Source organism: Jaculus jaculus, chromosome 8 (assembly GCF_020740685.1).
Source record: "Jaculus jaculus isolate mJacJac1 chromosome 8, mJacJac1.mat.Y.cur, whole genome shotgun sequence".
NCBI classification, from domain to species: Eukaryota; Metazoa; Chordata; class Mammalia; order Rodentia; family Dipodidae; genus Jaculus; species Jaculus jaculus.
In genome coordinates, this window is record NC_059109.1 from 1121402 (window position 1) to 1139606 (window position 18205).

An 18205-nucleotide genomic window follows, 5' to 3' on the forward strand; every position below is an offset into this window, starting at 1 on the left:
CCTGTCACTGCAAATGAACTCCACATGTGGCACTTTGTGAATCTAGCTCTATGTGGGTATTAGGGAATCAAACCCAGGCCATCAAGCTTTGTAAGCAAGTGCCTTTAACTGCTGAACCATCTCCATCCCTCTTCTTTTTATAAGAGTTGTAAGAACACAGTTGAGATAAATGTACCAGTTCCCACCAATACATATGATCTTAGAATGTATAAAGATGGAAAGAGTCAGGCGTGGTGGCACACGCCTTTAATCCCAGCACTTGGGAGGCAGAGGTAGGGGAGGATCACTTTGAGTTTGAGACCCTGAGATTACAAAGCTTCTTCAGGTCAGGTCCAGGTCAGCCTGGGCTAGAGTGAAATCCTACCTTGAGGAAAGAAAAAAATGTGTAAGATGAAATGCTTGGGCTGAAGAAATGGCTTAGTGTTTATGGCACTTGCTTGCAAAGCCAAATGACCCAGGTTCAACTCCTCCTGCAAAGCTGAAGGACCCACGTAAGCCAGATGTACAAGATGGGACATACATCTGGGGTTCGTTTGAAGAAAAGATGAAATGCTTGATCAGGCATGATTCCCGTAACAATATTTACTCTTTCCCCAGCTAAGTAGGATGGCAGAAGCATTTATCAGACAGGAAAGACACCATAGAAATCTTATCTTCACTCAAGCCGGGCGTGGTAGTGCACACCTTTAATTCCAACACTCGGGAGGTAGAGGTAGGATGATCACCATGAGTTCGAGGCCACCCTGAGACTACACAGTGAATTCCAGGTCAGCCTGAGCTGAGCTAGAATGAGACCCTACCTTGAAAAACCGAAAGGAAAAAAAAAAAGAAGAAATCCTCACACATGTTGTAATAAATTATTTGCAGTAGGGAATAACCATGGCAAGGCACATCCTCAAGTATATCTTGTCTCAGCAGTAAATAGTGACAAAGACAAAATAAAACACAGCAGAAAATGACTAATAACAAACTTTAATAAACACTTTAAAGAGATTTAAAAACCCTTGCTTGTCTAATGAAACAAACCAAGCACTATCATTCCTATTTTAGAGGAAAAAGTAGAGGGCAAGTTACCCCTGACGGCCTTGCCGTGCCAGTCAGCTAAAGAAGTCAGAAACCCAGCAGGCAGTCCAACCAAGGTGGAAAGGTGGGAATGGTGGAAAAGAATGAGGGATGAATGAAAAACAAACAAACAAACAAGGACTATGCTCAGGAAGTCTGCTGTCAGGGTTTGAGGGTAAGTCTGGATCTCATGCAATTAACCAAAAGAAAAGGAAAAATTCTCCCTGTGAAGGAAGATGAGAATTCATAGATAAACTCTTGAGTTCTAGCATTGGTAAAGGTTACCTTTCCTCCATCATAATCCAAGGCAATGCCAATCTGTCTTGGACAGTAGGACAGGACCTGGAAGGGCTCAGGGCCAGTACGGATCCAGACCCCAGCTGAAGACAGCTGCAGAGTCCAGAATCCCTCCTCAGGGGTGAAAGTGAGAGACCCTCTTCTCTCAACTGACTCCCTTGCCACCCCCACCACCAAGCAGAATTTAGACCACATTCCATCTTCCTGAGCCCACTGTTCTTCCAACTCTTCACTCTCGTTTCTAAATCCAGAACTGTGTGCATCAGTGATTCCTAAGACTCCACCAAACACTGCACCTCTGTGTTTTGCTACTTCTTCCTCCTCCTCTTCTCTCCACCAGATCCTATCTACTTTCACTTCCCAGCACACTTTCCCCCAGGTGAAGCCCTGGCTGCCTAGCACACCAGGCTCAGGATCAAACTGCTGCCAATGCTGGCATCTGTTCATCCACAAGTCAGTGAGTATCACACTCTTCCCATCTGGAGACACCAAGAGGTATCCATTGGCTGTCTGAGCATTCAGGATGACTCTCACTGTGGGGACAAAGGAATAAAGATATAACATCAAAAATATGTCAAAGCAGAAAGCTGCAAGAAGCCATTCTACATGTAGTTCAATGGGAGAAAGAGATACCACCAGTGAAGATACTCAACAGTGGACACCGCAAGCCTTATAATTGGCCAGCCAGGCCAAATGAGCCAACGGGTGCAATAGTGGTACATGTGTCATGGTGGAAACCAACTGCCCTGCAATTGGACTGGAGGTCCACTCCATGGGGGGGAATACATCCCTGATACTGAAAACTTAAAACAGGGGTAGTCATGAGCCCTAGGGGTATAACATCTGCTGCTGTCTGGATAAGTGTATATACTATGCTTATCAAACTGCCCAGTAAGCACTTCTCTTAATATCTATACCCTTATATTAACACTACTCTCACTTTGGGTAGAGAATCTTCTCTTTTCAGATGGCAGTGACCTTGGGATGACTCAGAAGGTATCATAATGCTGGAAGGAAGTGACTGGAGTACTGAGTAACATCTCGATCACACCCTTCCAAGGCTCAGAGTCTAATGTGGAAGAGGTGGCTGAAAGAATGTGAGAGCCAAAGGAAGGGTAGGACTCCTTACAACATGCTCCTCCAGACACAAAATGGCCTGCATATCCATGACCTCACTGTGCCTGACACTACCTACAAAAGACCATCATAAGAGGAGGAAAAGATCATGACATCAAAACAAAAGAGAGACTGATTGAGATGGGGAGGGGATATGATGGAGAATGGAATTTCAAAGGGGAAAGTGGGGGGGGGATATTACCATGGGATATTTTTTATAATCATGGAAAATGTTAATAAAAACTGAGAAAAAAAAATATGTCAAAGGACATTTGCCTCTCACAGACGCCCCTTTGGGGACCAGGACAGAGAATGCCTTCAACCTTATGGTAACACTATTGTTAGTTTCTCTATCTGTAAGAGAGAATGTGGGGAGAAACAAGCACACAGGCAGTGCAGTGACCCGGGAGAAGAAGAGGGGGTCTAAAGTAATTGCAGCTGGGGACATCTTTCCCCAAAAGCTCAAGGCTTTGAAATCTGAGCAATCAAGATAGAGAAGCTGGACAGATTACAGACCACAAAAGTTTCCTATTTAGGAGATGAGCTACATGAGGAAACCAAAAATCTGGGTGGGAATTTACTTTGAGGCAAAACTCTGTATAGCACCCCTTCAAATACTCACTTGTTTTATATTCCAGGTCCCTCGTCAATTTCCCTGAAATGAATGATGAAAAATCCATTAGGCAATTCTAACACTTCTTTCTAGGTCCTATTCCCTTAGGTTTAGGTAATAGAAACCATGAAAACTCAAGTGAAGTCAGTGCAGAAGATAGCCGGAGCTGGCTAGGTGCCCATGTCAGCATCTATCTGATGTCTCTGCTGCTTTCACTAAAGACTACTACATTGGGAATTAACTTCCAGGTTCTGGTAAGCTTCCCTTGTCTCAGACCAATTGTTCTCCTACTCTCACACCAGCTCTCTAGCCCCTCCACATGGCAGGAGCTCTTTCTACTTTCTTTTCCTTCCTTCTCTTAATCTAATAAAAAAAAAAAAAAAAAACCTCTCTAAACCTTAAAATGTACACTGGGGGGCTGAAGAAATTGCTCAATGGTTAAGGTACCTGCCTGCAAAGCCTAACAACCTGGGTTCAATTCCCTAGGACCCAAGTAAAGCAGGATGCAAAAAGTGGCACATGTATTTGTAGTTTGTAGTGGCTAGAAGCCCTGGTGTGCCCATTCATCCTCTCTCTCCTTGGAAATAAAACAATATATATTTAAAAATAATACATTGAGCCAGGCATGGTGGCACATGCCTTTAATCCCACACTTGGGAGGCAGAGGTAAGAGGATTACCATGAGTTTGAGGCCACCCTGAGACTATCTAGTGAATTCCAGGTCAGCCTAAGCTAGAGTAAGACCATACCTTGAAAAAAAAATATACATTGGACCATGTTCTCTGGTTATCAATGAAGCCCTAAATCTCTCCTCACAAACACAACTCTAGAGATTGATTATCCCAAACTGTTTAAATTTTTTTTTTTTTTTGTTTTTTTGAGGTAGGGTTGGTCCAGGCTGACCTGGAATTAACTCTGTAGTTTCAGGGTGGCCTTGAACTCATGGTGATCCTCCTACTTCTGCCTCTGGGGTGCTGGGATTAAAGGTGTACACCACCACGGCTGGCTAAATGTTTAAATATGTTTTAACTGTGGTAAAAGACACATGACATAGGATGGCCTTGAACTCATCACGATCCTCCTATTTCTGTCTCCACTGGGGATTAAAGGCATGGGCCACCAAGCCAGGTTTATCTTTATTATTTTTAAGTTCAGTGTTTTGTTTTTTTTTTTGTTTTTGTTTTTGTTTTTCAAGGTGGGGTCTCCCTCTAGCCCAGGCTGACCTGGAATTCACTATGTAGTCTCAGGATGGCCTCGAACTCACGGTGATCCTCCTACCTCTGCCTCCTGAGTGCTGGAATTAAAGGTGTGCACCACCACTCCTGACAAGTTCAGTGTTTTTAAGCATATTTACATGCTATTGATATTTATTTATTTGACAGAGAAAGAGGGAGAGAGAAACAAAGAATGGGCATGCCAGGGCCTCCAGCCACAGCAAACGAACTCCAGATGCGTGCACCCCCTTGTGCATCTGGCTAACGTGGGTCATGGGGAATCAAACCAGGGTCCTTTGGCTTTGTGGGCAAACTCCTTAACTGCTTGCCAAGCCATCCCTCCAGCCCCATGCTATTGAGTTCTAGGACTTTTCTATCTTATGAAACCCATTAAACAGCTTCTCATTTTCCTCTCCCTCTTCCACCCACTCCTGGCAACCACTGCTTTACTTTGTTTCTGTCAATTTCACTACTTTTGAAACCTCACATGGTGGATTATCAATTGTCCTTTTTTAATGACTGGCTTACTCAACCAAATGTCCTAAGGGTTCATCCAGGTTTATAGCATGTGTCCGAATTTTGTTCCTTTTTTTTGATTTAAAATATGCCATTATGGGCTATGGTGCTAAATAGAGAGTTCTCAAAGGAAGAAATACAGGGCTGGAGAGATGGCTTAGTGGCTAAGCGCTTGCCTGTGAAGCCTAAGGACCCTGGTTTGCGGCTTGATTCCCCAGGACCCATGTTAGCCAGATGCACAAGGGGGTGCATGCATTGAGTTCGTTTGCAGTGGCTGGAAGCCCTGGCGTGCCCATTCTCTCTCTGTCTCTCTATCTCTCTCTGCCTCTTTCTCTCTCTGTCACTTTCAAATAAATAAATAAAAATAACATCAAAAAAATTAAATAAATTTTTAAAAAGTACTTAACTAGCAAAAAAATAAAAATAAAAACAAAATATGCCATTATACGTAATACAATTTTTTTTTTTGTATCCACACCTCTCAGTTGTCACATATGTGGGTTATTCCTGCTCTTGGTTACTATAAAGAACACTGCTAGTGATATTAAAAAAAAAACAAACAAAAAAAACCCCCTGAAAACCTGGGCTAGAATGAGACCCTACCTCACCAAAAAAGGGGGGGGGGGCTGGTGTGGTGATATATGCCTTTAAATCCAGCATTCTGGAGGCAGAGGTAGGATCATGATGAGTTTGAACTCAGCATGGGCTACAGTGTCTCTCTATCTGAGGGGGAAAAACAACAAAAACAAAGATCCTCCAAAAGGGGCTGAAAAGATGGCTAGTGGTTAAGGCACTGGCCTGTGAAGTCCAAGGACCCATGCTTGACTCTTCAGATCCCACGTAAGTCAGATGCACATGGTGATGCAAGCATATATATACAAGGTTGGCCCACGTCTAGAGTTTGATTACAGTGGCTGGAGGCCCGGGCACGTCAATTTTCTCCCTCCCCACCCCCCCATTGGAAAAAAAAAGGTCAATCTGTTGGGCTTGCCTCAAAAAAATCCTTGGGGGGAAAAAAAAGAAAGAAAGGGGACTGACCTGGCTCAGTGGTTAAGGAACTTGCCTGTAATGTCTAACAACCTGGGTTTGATTCCTCAGTACACACATAAAGCCAGTTGCACAAAGTGGTGCATGCATCTGGAGTTTGTTTGCAGTGGCTGGAAGCACTACTGTACCCCCATTCTCTCTCTCTCCCCCTCCTTGTAAATAAATAAATAAATAAATTATTTTAAATAAACAAGTAGAAGGAAGGAAGGAGGGAGGGAGGAAAGAAAGGGAAAGTAGGATCTGAGCTCAGAACCCCTTCATCACCCACTGCCTTTACCATGGAATCCTCTCAGTCCTTTCTCTAAAATAAGAATTTTATCAGAAAATTCTTCTGCCCTTTTTTTAACTGCAGGACTGATGATAGGCTTTTCAATCCAGAACTTCTTCCGTGGATACCTAGAGAAACAATGTCACACAATGAAAGACATGTATTCTTAGGGTTACCACATCAACACCACACACACACACACACACACACACACACACACCAGAATGGCCCACAATTAAGACTACCTCTCCAAGTGTTCAATTCCAGCATCAGGGTCAAAGAGTAAAATACAGAATTTTGAAGAGCCATGAGCCAAGTATGCTCTACCCATCCATGTGTCACTTGTGATTATGTTGAAAAAAGATCCATGGGGCAGATGTAGAGGTGCACACCTTTAATCCTAGCACTTGGAAGGCAGAGAGGTAGGAGGATTGTTGTGAATTTGAGGTCACCCTGAGACTAAGCAGTGAATTCCAGGTCAGTCTGGGCTAGAGCAAGACCATGCCTCAAAAAACCCCCAAATAAGTAAATAAATAAAATAAACATCAAAACAAAATTTCTGAGGAAAATCTCATGAGGAAACATCAAATCCTAATCTAAGATAATAGAAAATAAACCTTTTTAAATGCTTGTGACTATCACAAAAATTTACAATACAGAAAACCTCAATTCACCTATACTCCTAGCACTTGTGTGGCTGAGAAAGGAGAATCCTGTTTGAGGACCAGCTAGATTACAAAGTGATCCAGGGTCTCACAAGTTAAACAAGGGCTTAGGATGTAGATAAGACTGCCTAGCATACACAAGGCCCTGAAGTTCACATAGGCCTTAGTAACACATACACACTGATTATATGTAAGTCCAAAGGTCAGAATTTTCTTTTCTTTCCTTTTTCCCTTTCCCTCCCTTTCTTCTTTCTTCTTCCCTCCTTCCATCCTTCTTCAAGGTAGGGTCTTGCTCTAGCCCAGATTGACCTGGAATTCACTATATAGTCTCAGAATGGCCTCAAACTCACAGCGATCCTCTGACCTTAGCCACCAGAGTGGTGGGATTAGAGGTGTGAAATCATTAAATATAGAGTAAGATCAAAGAGTAGGCAAGTAGAGGAAATGAAAGTACAAATACATAATAAAATCAAACCAGTGGTGTGAGAATTCCAGCACTCCAGAGTCTGAGGCAGGAGGATTGCTGCGAATTCAAGGAAGCCTGGAATATGATACCCTGCCTCAATGCAACAACAAAAAATGACTGGCTGGGAACATAGTTCAGTTGATAGTGTGTGTTTTTGCCTAGTATACATGAAGCCTTGGATTGTTCAATCCCCTGTACCACATGAACAGACCACGGTGGCACATGCTTGTAATCTCAATACTTGGGAGGTGGAGGTAAGATGATCAGAAGTTTGAGGTCAGGGCTGGTGAGATGGCTTAGTGGTTAAGGCACTTGCCTACAAAGCCAAAGGACCCAGGTTCAATTCCTCAGGACCCATGTAAGCCAGATGCACAAAGGGGCACATATCTAGAGTTCGTTTGCAGTGGATAAAGGCCTTGGCAGCATGCTCATTCTTTCTCTCTCCCTCAAATAAATAAAAACACTTTAAAAATTTTTTTAATTAAAATAAAAAACATAAAGGGCCGGGCGTGGTGGTGCATGCCTTTAATCCCAGCACTTGGGAGGCAGAGGTAGGAGGATCACTGTGAGTTCGAGGCCACCCTGGGACTCCATAGTGAATCCTAGGTCAGCCTGAACTAGAGTGAAACCCTACTTCGAAAAACTCAAAAAAAAAAACCCCAAAAACAAACAAACAAACAAACAACAAAAAAAAAAAAACAACACAAGGTTGAGGCCAGGGCCCAAACAGTGTATTTTTTTCCTAGGTGACTAGAGAAGCCCATCTCTGTTTACCAGGTGTGCCTTTTTTTGTCTTTCCTTGAGTATTCTTTTATGATTATTATCATTATCATCATCATCATCATTATTATTATTATTATTATGTTGCTGTTGTTGTTTCAAAGTAGGGTCTCACTGTAGTCCAGGCTGACCTGGACTTCACTCTGTAGTTCCAGGCTGGGCTCGAACTCACAATGGTTTTCCTTCCTCTGCCTCTCAAGTGCTGGGATTAAAGGCGTGTGCCACCATGCCCAGCAAAGGAATAACTTTTTAAAAAAAATTTTTTTTTGGTTTATTTTAATTTATTTATTTGAGAGCAACAGACAGAGAACGAGGCAGAGAGAGAGAGAGAGAGAGAGAGAGAGAGAGAGAGAGAGAGAGAGAGAGAGAGGGGGAGCGAGAGAGAGGGAGGGAGGGAGAGGGAGAGAATGGGCGTGCCAGGGCTACCAGCCACTGCAAACGAACTCCAGACGCGTGCGCCCCCTTGTGCATCTGGCTAACGTAGGACCTGGGGAACCGAGCCTCGAACCGGGGTCCTTAGGCTTCACAGGTAAGCGCTTAACCGCTAAGCCATCTCTCCAGCCCAGGAATAACTTTTAATTTATGATACTAGAACTTCTCTTTCCTTTACATAATCCTCCTTTAGTCCTGGTCAAATTGAAATAAGAAAAAGAGGAAAAATCAAAAGGCACACCATGTGGTTATTATTATTATTATTATTATTTGCAGGGGCTTGGTACATGGCTCAGCAGGTAAGAGCCCTTACTGCTCAAACATGAGGACCTGAGTTCAAACCTCAGCACCCATGTAAAAAGCCAGGCACTGTCATGCATGCCTGTAACCCCAGTGCTAGGGAAGGTGGAGACAAGAGGCTCTCTGGGGCCTCCTGGTCATCCAGCCTAGCCAAAAACGGGGAGCTCCAAGTTCAGTGAGAGACTCTGTCTCAGAGAAATAGGACAACAGAGTGAAGATGGCCTTTGCATGTATGCACTCAGGGTATGCATATCTTCACATGCACCAGTAAAAATAAAAAAAAAAAAAAAAACCTTTTTCTACAAAAAAAAAAAAAAAAGAAGCAGCACTTACCTGCTTATTATGTCACTTGTGTCCTGTAAGGAAGAGAATATGAGACAGTGTAATGAACCTATGTTCTCAGGTACCACTGGACCTTGTGCAGGCACAGGGGAAGGAATTCATAACAGGACTGAAGTTACTTTGATGGGCTTGAGCCTGCTCTGATCCACTGTAGCAATGGTCTACAGGGATACATGCTCCTCTTCCCTTTCCTCCATTTGAGTTCTAGACTCTCCTTTCCAGGAAACCTTTACTTATTTATTTATGAGAGACAGAGAGAGAAGTGGGTATGCCAGGGCCTTCAATCACTGCAAATGAACTCCAGATGCCTGTGCCATCTTGTGTGCACATGTGACCTTATGTGCTTGCGTCACCTTGTGCCTCTGGCTTACGTGGCATCTGAAGAGTTGAATATGGGTCCCTTAGGCTTTGTAGGCAAGCACCTTAACTGCTCAGCCATCTCTCCAGCCCTCATTTGTATATTTCTAAACAAAATGCTTCTGACCTACCACTCCCCTGCCAAGTAAAATGCTGAATTCCTCCTTTCCAATCATCTAAGCCTTGGCATTTTTTTCAAGGCCAACCTCAACAGCCTCTTTCTGCCTGATCACACAATGAAGGAGTAAGTAAGGTCCATACATCTATAATCACAGCACTCAAATACAGTGCTAGGGATGAAAAGATGGCTTAGTGGTTAAGTTGCTTACCTATAAAGCCTAAGGACCCAGGTTCAATTCCCAGTACCTATATAAGCCAGATTCACAAGGTGGCACATGCTTCTGGAGTTCATTTGCAGTGGCTAGAGGCCCTGGCATGCCTTTCTCTCTCTCTTCTTCTTTCTCTCTCTCTCTTAAGTAAGTAAATAAAAACATTTAAATAACAGTGCTAATCATTTTGTGAACAGACTGGAGTCCACACATTGCTGGAAAAGCTAAATCTTAGTTGAGGACATCTTCAAACAACCAGAGGCCCCTGCAGTGTAGGGCCTTAAATCTACTGGCTAGACCAGAAAGACGACACTTGTTTGCAAAGTCTGCCAGCACATGTTCAATTCCCCAGTACCCATGTAAAGCCAGATGCACAAAGTGGTGCATGCATCTGGAGTTCATTTGCAGTGGTAAGAGGCCCTGGTATGCCCATAGTCACTCTCTCAATAAATAATAAATAAATAACTTTAAAATACAGAATAAATCGATTGGTGATTGACTTCTTCAAAAACTCAGTAAATGGGAGTGAAACCACTTTAGCTGCTGTATGTTAGTTGGCCTCTTACCTGCAAAAGTTCAAGTGCTGGCTGCCGAACCTTCTTCTCCAACTCAGAAATGAGGGTTCCGAGCCGCACTACCTCCTCTGAGCCTCTGGTGCTGTGGCTGCTCCTGCCTTCTATGAGCTCCTGCTCCAGCCCCACCAGCAGGTCCAGCAGGTACTGTTCTTTTTCTCTCAGGAACTGATGGCCCTGTTCAAACACTGACACTATGCTTTGCCTGTGGTTCTGCAACTCTGTCTACATGAAATGCAGAAAGAGAAGGATATTTCAAGGCCAGAAAAACACCAGAACATTTGTGAGATCTTCTGGGTATAAGTTCATAACAGGCATGCCCTCAGTCAACCTTCCCCTTCATATCTCTCTCTCTCTCTCTCTCTCTCTCTCTCTCACACACACACTCTCTCTCTCTCTCTCTCTCTCTCTCTCTCTCTCGATTCCTCTCACCAGCAGGGTCTGAATCTCATCTTCTCTTGTAGACTGAAAATTCTGAATTCTATCCCTGTCTGCCTTCAGAATCTTCAGATGGTTTAGAATTTTACCCTATGGAAGTAAATAAGAATAATCTAAAGGTTAAGAAGAAAATGATGGCAATAAAAAGCACACACACACTCATGAACTCACAGCAGCTGTGGTTTCCTGCATAAGACAGTCCACTTCATTGTGGATGGGGAGGGACTCACAAGAGCCCACTGCCTACAGAGTAGCTTCTGGCTGTTAATAGTTGCTGCGGAAAGGAGCCATGCTCTTCAGTGGTGTATATAATGGTGTGGTGCCCATACTCCAGTAAATAACCTCTCACCATGTTCAAGCAAGCAACCTTAATTTAACTCCATGGGTCATGTACACATAAACAAAAAGCATGCAAATAGAAAGGTGATTAGTTGGAAAGGGTTTTAGTGGGTGTGGAAGGAGGATAAAAGAAGATAATGGGGGGGATTAAATAAGATCAAAGTATGTTATATGTATGTAGGAAACTGGCAAAAATTTAAAAAATAATTTAAAAAGGGAAAGGAGATTCAATCTACAATAACATCAGTATTGGGCCCTAAGTACTATAAAATGGGCATGGGGGCTGAAGAGATGACAGTGGTACTTGCTTGCAAAACCTGCTGGACCAGGAACATGCATCTGGAGTCTGTTTGCAGTGGCAAGAGACTCTGGTGCACCCATATGTTCTCTCTTTCTCTGCTTGCAAATGAATAATAAATAACAATTTAAGAAAACTTTCAAAAATGGGCATGGCAAACAGTTTCCATTCTAGTTAATGAAGAAACACAGTGGTACCAAGTTGGCTGAGATCAGTTTCTTCAAAGTGAAATAATTATCATCATTACAACTATTAAAAGACTCATGGTATGGTTTTTATATTTGCACTGTCCTTTTTCCACAAAATGTACAGCTAAATCAGTAACATAGAAAATCTATGCAAAAAAGGGAGGAAAAGTATATATGCTGTTTTAATCCATTTTCTATTTCTGTAACAAAATGCCTGAGGCTGTCTATCTAGGTCACTGTCCTGGAAGGTTAAGGGCACCAGGGCAGCTTTACTGAGGAATCATGGCAGCCAGAGCACCTGTGACAGGGAGAGCTCATGTCACCAAACAGGAAGGAAAAGTTAAGCCATTCCTCCCTCTCCGTTCTACCTCTTAAAACTTCACCACACTGAGGATTAAACTCCAATCACATTAACTCTTCTGGGACATACTTTAGTCAGGACATATGCTAACTTCAAATTATTTAAAGCATGACTCACTGTTTAAGATTTCTTTTGTTAATAATGAATTGTACAAACTGAATAAATAGAAGGAAACAGGCTAGTGTGTTGGGGGATCAGTATTTTTCTTGAAAAAATTCTGAAAGAAAACCTATCTATGAAATTTTATACAGGATACAGTATTCTCAAAAATACACTAGGGAGGGCTGGAGAGATGGCTCAGTGGTTCAGTGCTTGCCTGTGAAGCCTAAGGACCCTGGTTCAAGGCTAGATTCCCCAGGACCCACGTTAGCCAGATGCACAAGTGGATGCACGCATCTGGAATTCGTTTGCAGAGGCTGGATGCCTTGGCACGCCCATTCTCTCTCTCTCTCTACCTGCCTCTTCCTCTGTTTGTCGCTGTCAAATAAATAAATAAAAATTAAAAAAAACTTAAGAAAATACGTTAGGGAGCTGGGCGTGGTGGTGCATACCTTTAATCCCAGCACTTGGGAGGCAGAGGTAAGAAGATCTCTGAGAGTTCAAGGCCACCCTGAGATTACATAGTGAATTCCAGAACAGCCTGAGCTAGAGTGAGACCCTACCTCAAAAAAAATTAAATAAAAAAATATATATATACACATATATGTATCTTAGGGAGGGCTGGAGAGATGGCTTAGTGGTTAAGATGCATCCCTTCGAAGCCTAACGACCCCAGTTCAATTCTCCAGGTCCCATGTAAGCCAGATGCATATGGTAGTGCATACATCTAGAATTTGTTTACAGTGGCTGGAGGCCCTGGCATGCCCATTCTCACTCTCTCCCTCTGTGTCTAACAAGTAAATAAAAATAAAATCTTTAGGGCTGGAGGGATGGTTTAGCAGTTAAGGCATCTGCCTGCAAAGCCAAAGGACCCAGGTTTGATTCCCCATGACCCATGTTAGTCAAATGAACAAGAGGCCACATGTGTCTGGAGTTCATTTGCAGTGGCTGGAGGCCCTGGCATGCCCATTCTCTCCCTCTCTCTCCCTCTTTCTCTGTCAAATAAATAAATAAATAAAAATAAAATATTTAAAAATATAAAAAAACAAAATATATATATTAGGGAGCTGGGTGTGGTATCACATGCCTTTATTTCCAGCACTAGGGAGGCAGAGATAGGGGATCACCTGAGTTTGAGGGTACCCTGAGACTACATAATGAATTTCAAGAGTGAAACCCTACCTCAGAAAACAAATAAAAATACACACACACACACACACACACACACACACACACACACACACACACACGGGTCTGGAGAGATGGCTTAATAGTTAAGGTGCTTGCCTGTGAAGCCTGAGGATCCAGGTTTGATTCCCTAATACCCACATAAGCCAGATGCTCAAAGTAGCACATGCATCTGGAGTTCATTTGCAGTGGCTGGGGGCCCTGACGCATTCATTCTATCTGCCTCTTCCTCTCTCTCTCCTTCAAATAAATAAATAAAATATTTTTAAAAGATCAGCTAGAGAGATGGCTTAGCAGTTAAGGCACTTGCTTGCAAAGCCAAAAAACTCAGGTTTGATTCCCCAGAAGTCACATAAACCAGATGCACAAGGTAATGCATGTCTCTGGAGTTCGCTGCAGCAGCTGAAGGTCCTAGCATGCCCATTCTCTCTATATACCTCTTTCTCTCTCCTTCTCTCTCAAAATACATAAATAGAAACAATAAAACTCCCAGGCATGGTGGCGCATGCCTTTAATTTCAGCACTTGGGAGGCAGAAGTGGGACTGCCATGAGTTCCAGGTCATCCTGGGCTAGGGTGAAATCCTACCTCAAAAACAAAAACAAAAATTAAAACCCATTAATAATAATAATAATAAATGTAAAATACAGCCAAAAGATAGGCTAGGAGGCTAGGACTGCTTACAATGCAGCCTTCCAGACACACAATAGCCTGGATATCCATCACCTTGCAATGCTTGATCGTACCTACACAGGACCCTCATATTGGAGGTAAAAATGATTAAAACCAAAATAAAAGACCAATTGAGAGGGGAAGGAGATATGATGGAGAGTGATCTGTGAAGGGGAAAATGGGAGAGGGGAGGGAATTATCATGGCTTATTGTCTATAGTTATGAAAGTTGTCAATAAAAATGTTTTTTTAAAAAAAGCATCAAATCACTAGAATCGACTGAAGATTATACCAGATAGGAAAACTACTAGGTCTGATTCTATCTCCCAGAGTTTATGTGTTAGAAAATTAATCTCAGACAGTCATGGTGGTATGCACCTGTAGACAAACTGCCATGAGTTCAAGATCAGCATGGGCTATGGAGTGAGTTCCAGGCCAGCCTGAGCTACAGAGAGACCCTGCCTCAAAACACACACACACACACACACACACACACACACACACACACACACACACCTGCAGAAAGGAGCTGGGAATAGTGGCATATACTTAACCCAGCATTTAGGAGGCTGAAGCTGGAGGATTGTTAAATTCAAGGCCAACCTGAGCTACATAACAAGACTCCATATCAGAAACATTTCTTTGTGCCTCTAATCCCACACTCAGGAGGCAGAGGTAGGAGGATCATTGTGTGTTGGAGGTCACCTTGACACTACATAGTGAATTCCAGGTCAGCCTGGGCTAGAGTGAAACCCTACCTTGAAAAAAACAAAGAAAAAAAAATCCCCACTAGTTTTTCTATATGCAATTTGGCTAGTAGTCAACCTATTGGGAACATTTCAAATTACCACCATAGAGCATGCTTCCAAATGTGCTTTCCTGCCGGGCGTGGTGGCGCACGCCTTTAATCCCAGCACTCGGGAGGCAGAGGTAGGAGGATCGCCGAGAGTTCGAGGCCACCCTGAGACTACACAGTGAATTCCAGGTCAGCCTGAGCCAGAGTGAGACCCTACCTCGAAAAAAAAAAAAACAAAAAAACAAAAAAACAAAAAAAAACCCAAATGTGCTTTCCTGAGCCAGGTGTTGTTGATGCATGCTTTTAATCCCAGCACTCTCGGGAGGCAGAGGCAGAAAGACTGCTTTGAGTGCAAAGCCACCCTGAGACTACATAGTGAATCCCAGGTCAGCCTGGGCTACAGTGAAACCCTACCTCTAAAACAAAACAAAACAAAACAAAAAATTGGACTTTTGGGGCTGGAGAAATGGCTTAGCGGTCAAGGCATTTGCCTGCAAAAGGCAGAGGATCCCGGTTCAAGACCCATGTAAGCCATAGCACAAGGGGGCGTATGCATCTGGAGTTTGTTTACAGTAGTGGCTGGAGGCCCTGGCGTGCCCATTCTCTCCCTCCCTCCCTCCTTCCCTCCCTCCCTCCCTCTCTCTCTCTCTCTCTCTCTCTCTCTCTCTCTGCTTCTTTCTCCCTCTAAAATAAATAAATAGAAATGTGTTTTAAAAAACTTGGACTTTTATCCTAAAGAAGTGGTAGAACTCTTGGACTACCAGCACACAGCCAGGGTCCAAGTGATTCTTACCCGGTAAGGCTTTGCAGCCTTCTCCAGGAGAACAGCAGCATGGTGCTTGTGTTCTGGTGATTCCCGACACATCACACACAGTATCTGCTGGTCATCCTTACAGTAGTAATGCAGCTTCTCTAGATGTCGCCCACACAGCTTCTCTGTTCTTTTCTCAGGTGGTCTGTCTTCTCTGGGTTGCCTGTCCTGATCTATCTTCATCCTCCAGATATTCTCCACCAAGCTGGCCATCTGCCACACGTGGCGGATATTCTCTTTCTTAAAAGCTGTTTTGCAGAGAGAACAATATAATGGCTGCCCGGAACATTCACAGACTTTAATGATGCAGGAATAGCAGAAGACATGACCACAGTCTATGGTCACTGGTTCTTTCAAGTAGTCAAGGCAGATAGAGCACAGCACCTCATCCTCCAAGTTTCTCAGAGGCAAAGCAGCTGCCATGGCCTCTGCTCAGGATCTGTGGAGAGTTCCTTCGCAAAATGAGGAATCACTTTCTGAGAAGATAGGAAGATTAAAAAGGAAGTTGTAAGTTTAATAAACACCAAAATAAACCCGTGAGAAAATACATTTTATGGGAGGCTGGAGATATACATCAGCAGTTAAGGCACTTGCTGCAAAGTCTCATGACCCAGGTTTGGACATGGGTTGAATTCCCCAGTACCTTCATAAAGACAGATGCACAAGGGGGCACATACTTGTGGAGTTCATTTGCAGTGACTAGAGGCCCTGGCTTGCCCATTCTTTCACTCCCTCTGTCTGTGCAAGTAAATAAATATACTTCTAATTTTTTGTTCATTTTTATTTATTTATTTGCGAGCAAAAGAAAGAGAGAGAAAGAGGCAGACAGAGAGAGAGTGAATGGGCACAGCTGCAAACAAACTTCAGACACATGCGCCCCTTTGTGCATCTGGCTAACATGGGTCCTGGGGAATCGAGCCTCGAACCGGGGTCATTAGGCTTCACAAGGCAAGCCCTCAACCGCTAAGCCATCTCTCCAGCCCATAAATATATTTTTTAGAAGGATAATCGCTGGGCATGGTGGTACATGTCTTTAATCTCAGCACCTGGAGGGCAGAAGTAGGAGAATTGCTGTGAGTTTGAAGCCAGCCTGAGACTACATAGTGAATTCCAGGTCAGCCTGAGCTAGAACAAGACCCTACCTGGAAAAACTAAGAAAAAGAAAAAGAAAAACAAATAAGTAAAAGGATAATTTAGCACTGTATCTTAAAACTTATCTAAGACATGTTAGAAAGCACTAGTTTCATTCACAAATGTATTATTCATGTTCTGCTAAACAATCTCATCATTGAACTGGGCATTTAGGCCAGCCCAGAGCTAAAGAGTGAGTACTAGGTCAGCCTGAACTAGAGTGAAACCCTACCTCCAAAAAAAAAAAAAAAAAAGTTAAAGTGCTTTTCTGCAAAGCCAAAGGATCCCCGGTTCGATTCTCTAGGACCCACATAAGCCAGATGCACAAGGGGGCGCATGCATCTGGAGTTCATTTACAGTACCCATTCTCTCTCACCCTCTACTTCTTTCTCTCTCAAATAAATAAATAAATAAAATATATTTAAAAAACAAACAAAGTCATGAGCACATAAGGTACATGTATTTGCACATACACCACACACACCACATTCATGTACACGCAGATAAATAAAACAAGAGGTACATAAATCTCTCTTTTAAAAAACTTTTTTTGGGGGGAGGTTTCAAGGTAGCCTAGCCCATAAGTATCTTAAAAAAATTTTATTGTTCATTTTTATTTATTTATTTGAGAGTGGCAGAGAGAGGAAGAGGCAGGTAGAGAGAGAGAGAGAGAGAATGGGTGTGCTAGAGCTTCCAGCCACTGCAAACGAATTCCAGATGCAAGCACCCCCTTGCGCATCTGACTAACGTGGGACCTGGGGAATCAAGCCTCAAACCGGGGTCCTTAGGCTTCACAGGCAAGCACTTAACCGCTAAGCCATCTCTCCAGCCCATAATTATCTTTTAAATATAGCTTAACTTCTATTTATGCTTACAGACAAAAAAAAAAAAAAAAAAAAAACACTGTCAGTTGGGTTAGTAGAGCACACCTTTAATCCCAGTACCCAAAAGGTTGAGGTTTGAGGACATCCTGTGCTACACAGTGAGTTCCAGAACAATCTGGGATAGAATGAGACCTTGCCTTGAAAAACATTATGTACAATTATCAATAACAATTTTAAAATGTTAAGCATATATTTCCCACTCAAGCCAGGCATATCAGTCTCAGGTATTCACAGAATAAAATGATTACATATATTCGCACAAATGTTTATAGTATTCTTTCACTGAAGAATGGATGAATATAGAGGTACATTACCTTAGTAGTAGAAAACAATAAACTAGTGAAGCACTCAAAAACCTCAATATCACTGGGGGTAGTGGCTCAGACCTATAATCCTAGCCTGTAGGAAGCTGAAAAGTTGGAGACCTCTGTTAGTTTGAGGCCTGTCTGGGCTACATAATGAGTTCCAAGTCAGGCTAGAGTGAGACTCCGACTCCAAACAAAAACACCTCATTGTCAAATATATTATGCTAAATAAGCAAAACCCAAAACTGTATGATTCCACCTAAACGACAGTCTTTGAGAGACAGTATGATAGGGAAGGAAAACAGTAGTTCTTGCTTCAAG

At 42.9% G+C, this 18205-nt stretch overlaps 1 protein-coding gene across 1 annotated transcript; it reads right to left on the minus strand.

Moving 5' to 3' along the window:
• Positions 1–1224: 1224 nt before the first annotated feature.
• LOC101599050 (tripartite motif-containing protein 26-like) lies at positions 1225–15987 on the minus strand. Its single transcript, XM_004671915.2, has 7 exons — positions 15547–15987; positions 10809–10904; positions 10371–10601; positions 9110–9132; positions 6143–6261; positions 3098–3130; positions 1225–1892 (listed from the first exon to the last, which is right to left on the minus strand). The coding sequence occupies exons 1-7, from the start codon at positions 15985–15987 to the stop codon at positions 1225–1227; spliced, it is 1611 nt and encodes a 536-aa protein (XP_004671972.1).
• Between the last annotated feature and the right edge of the window lie 2218 nt (positions 15988–18205).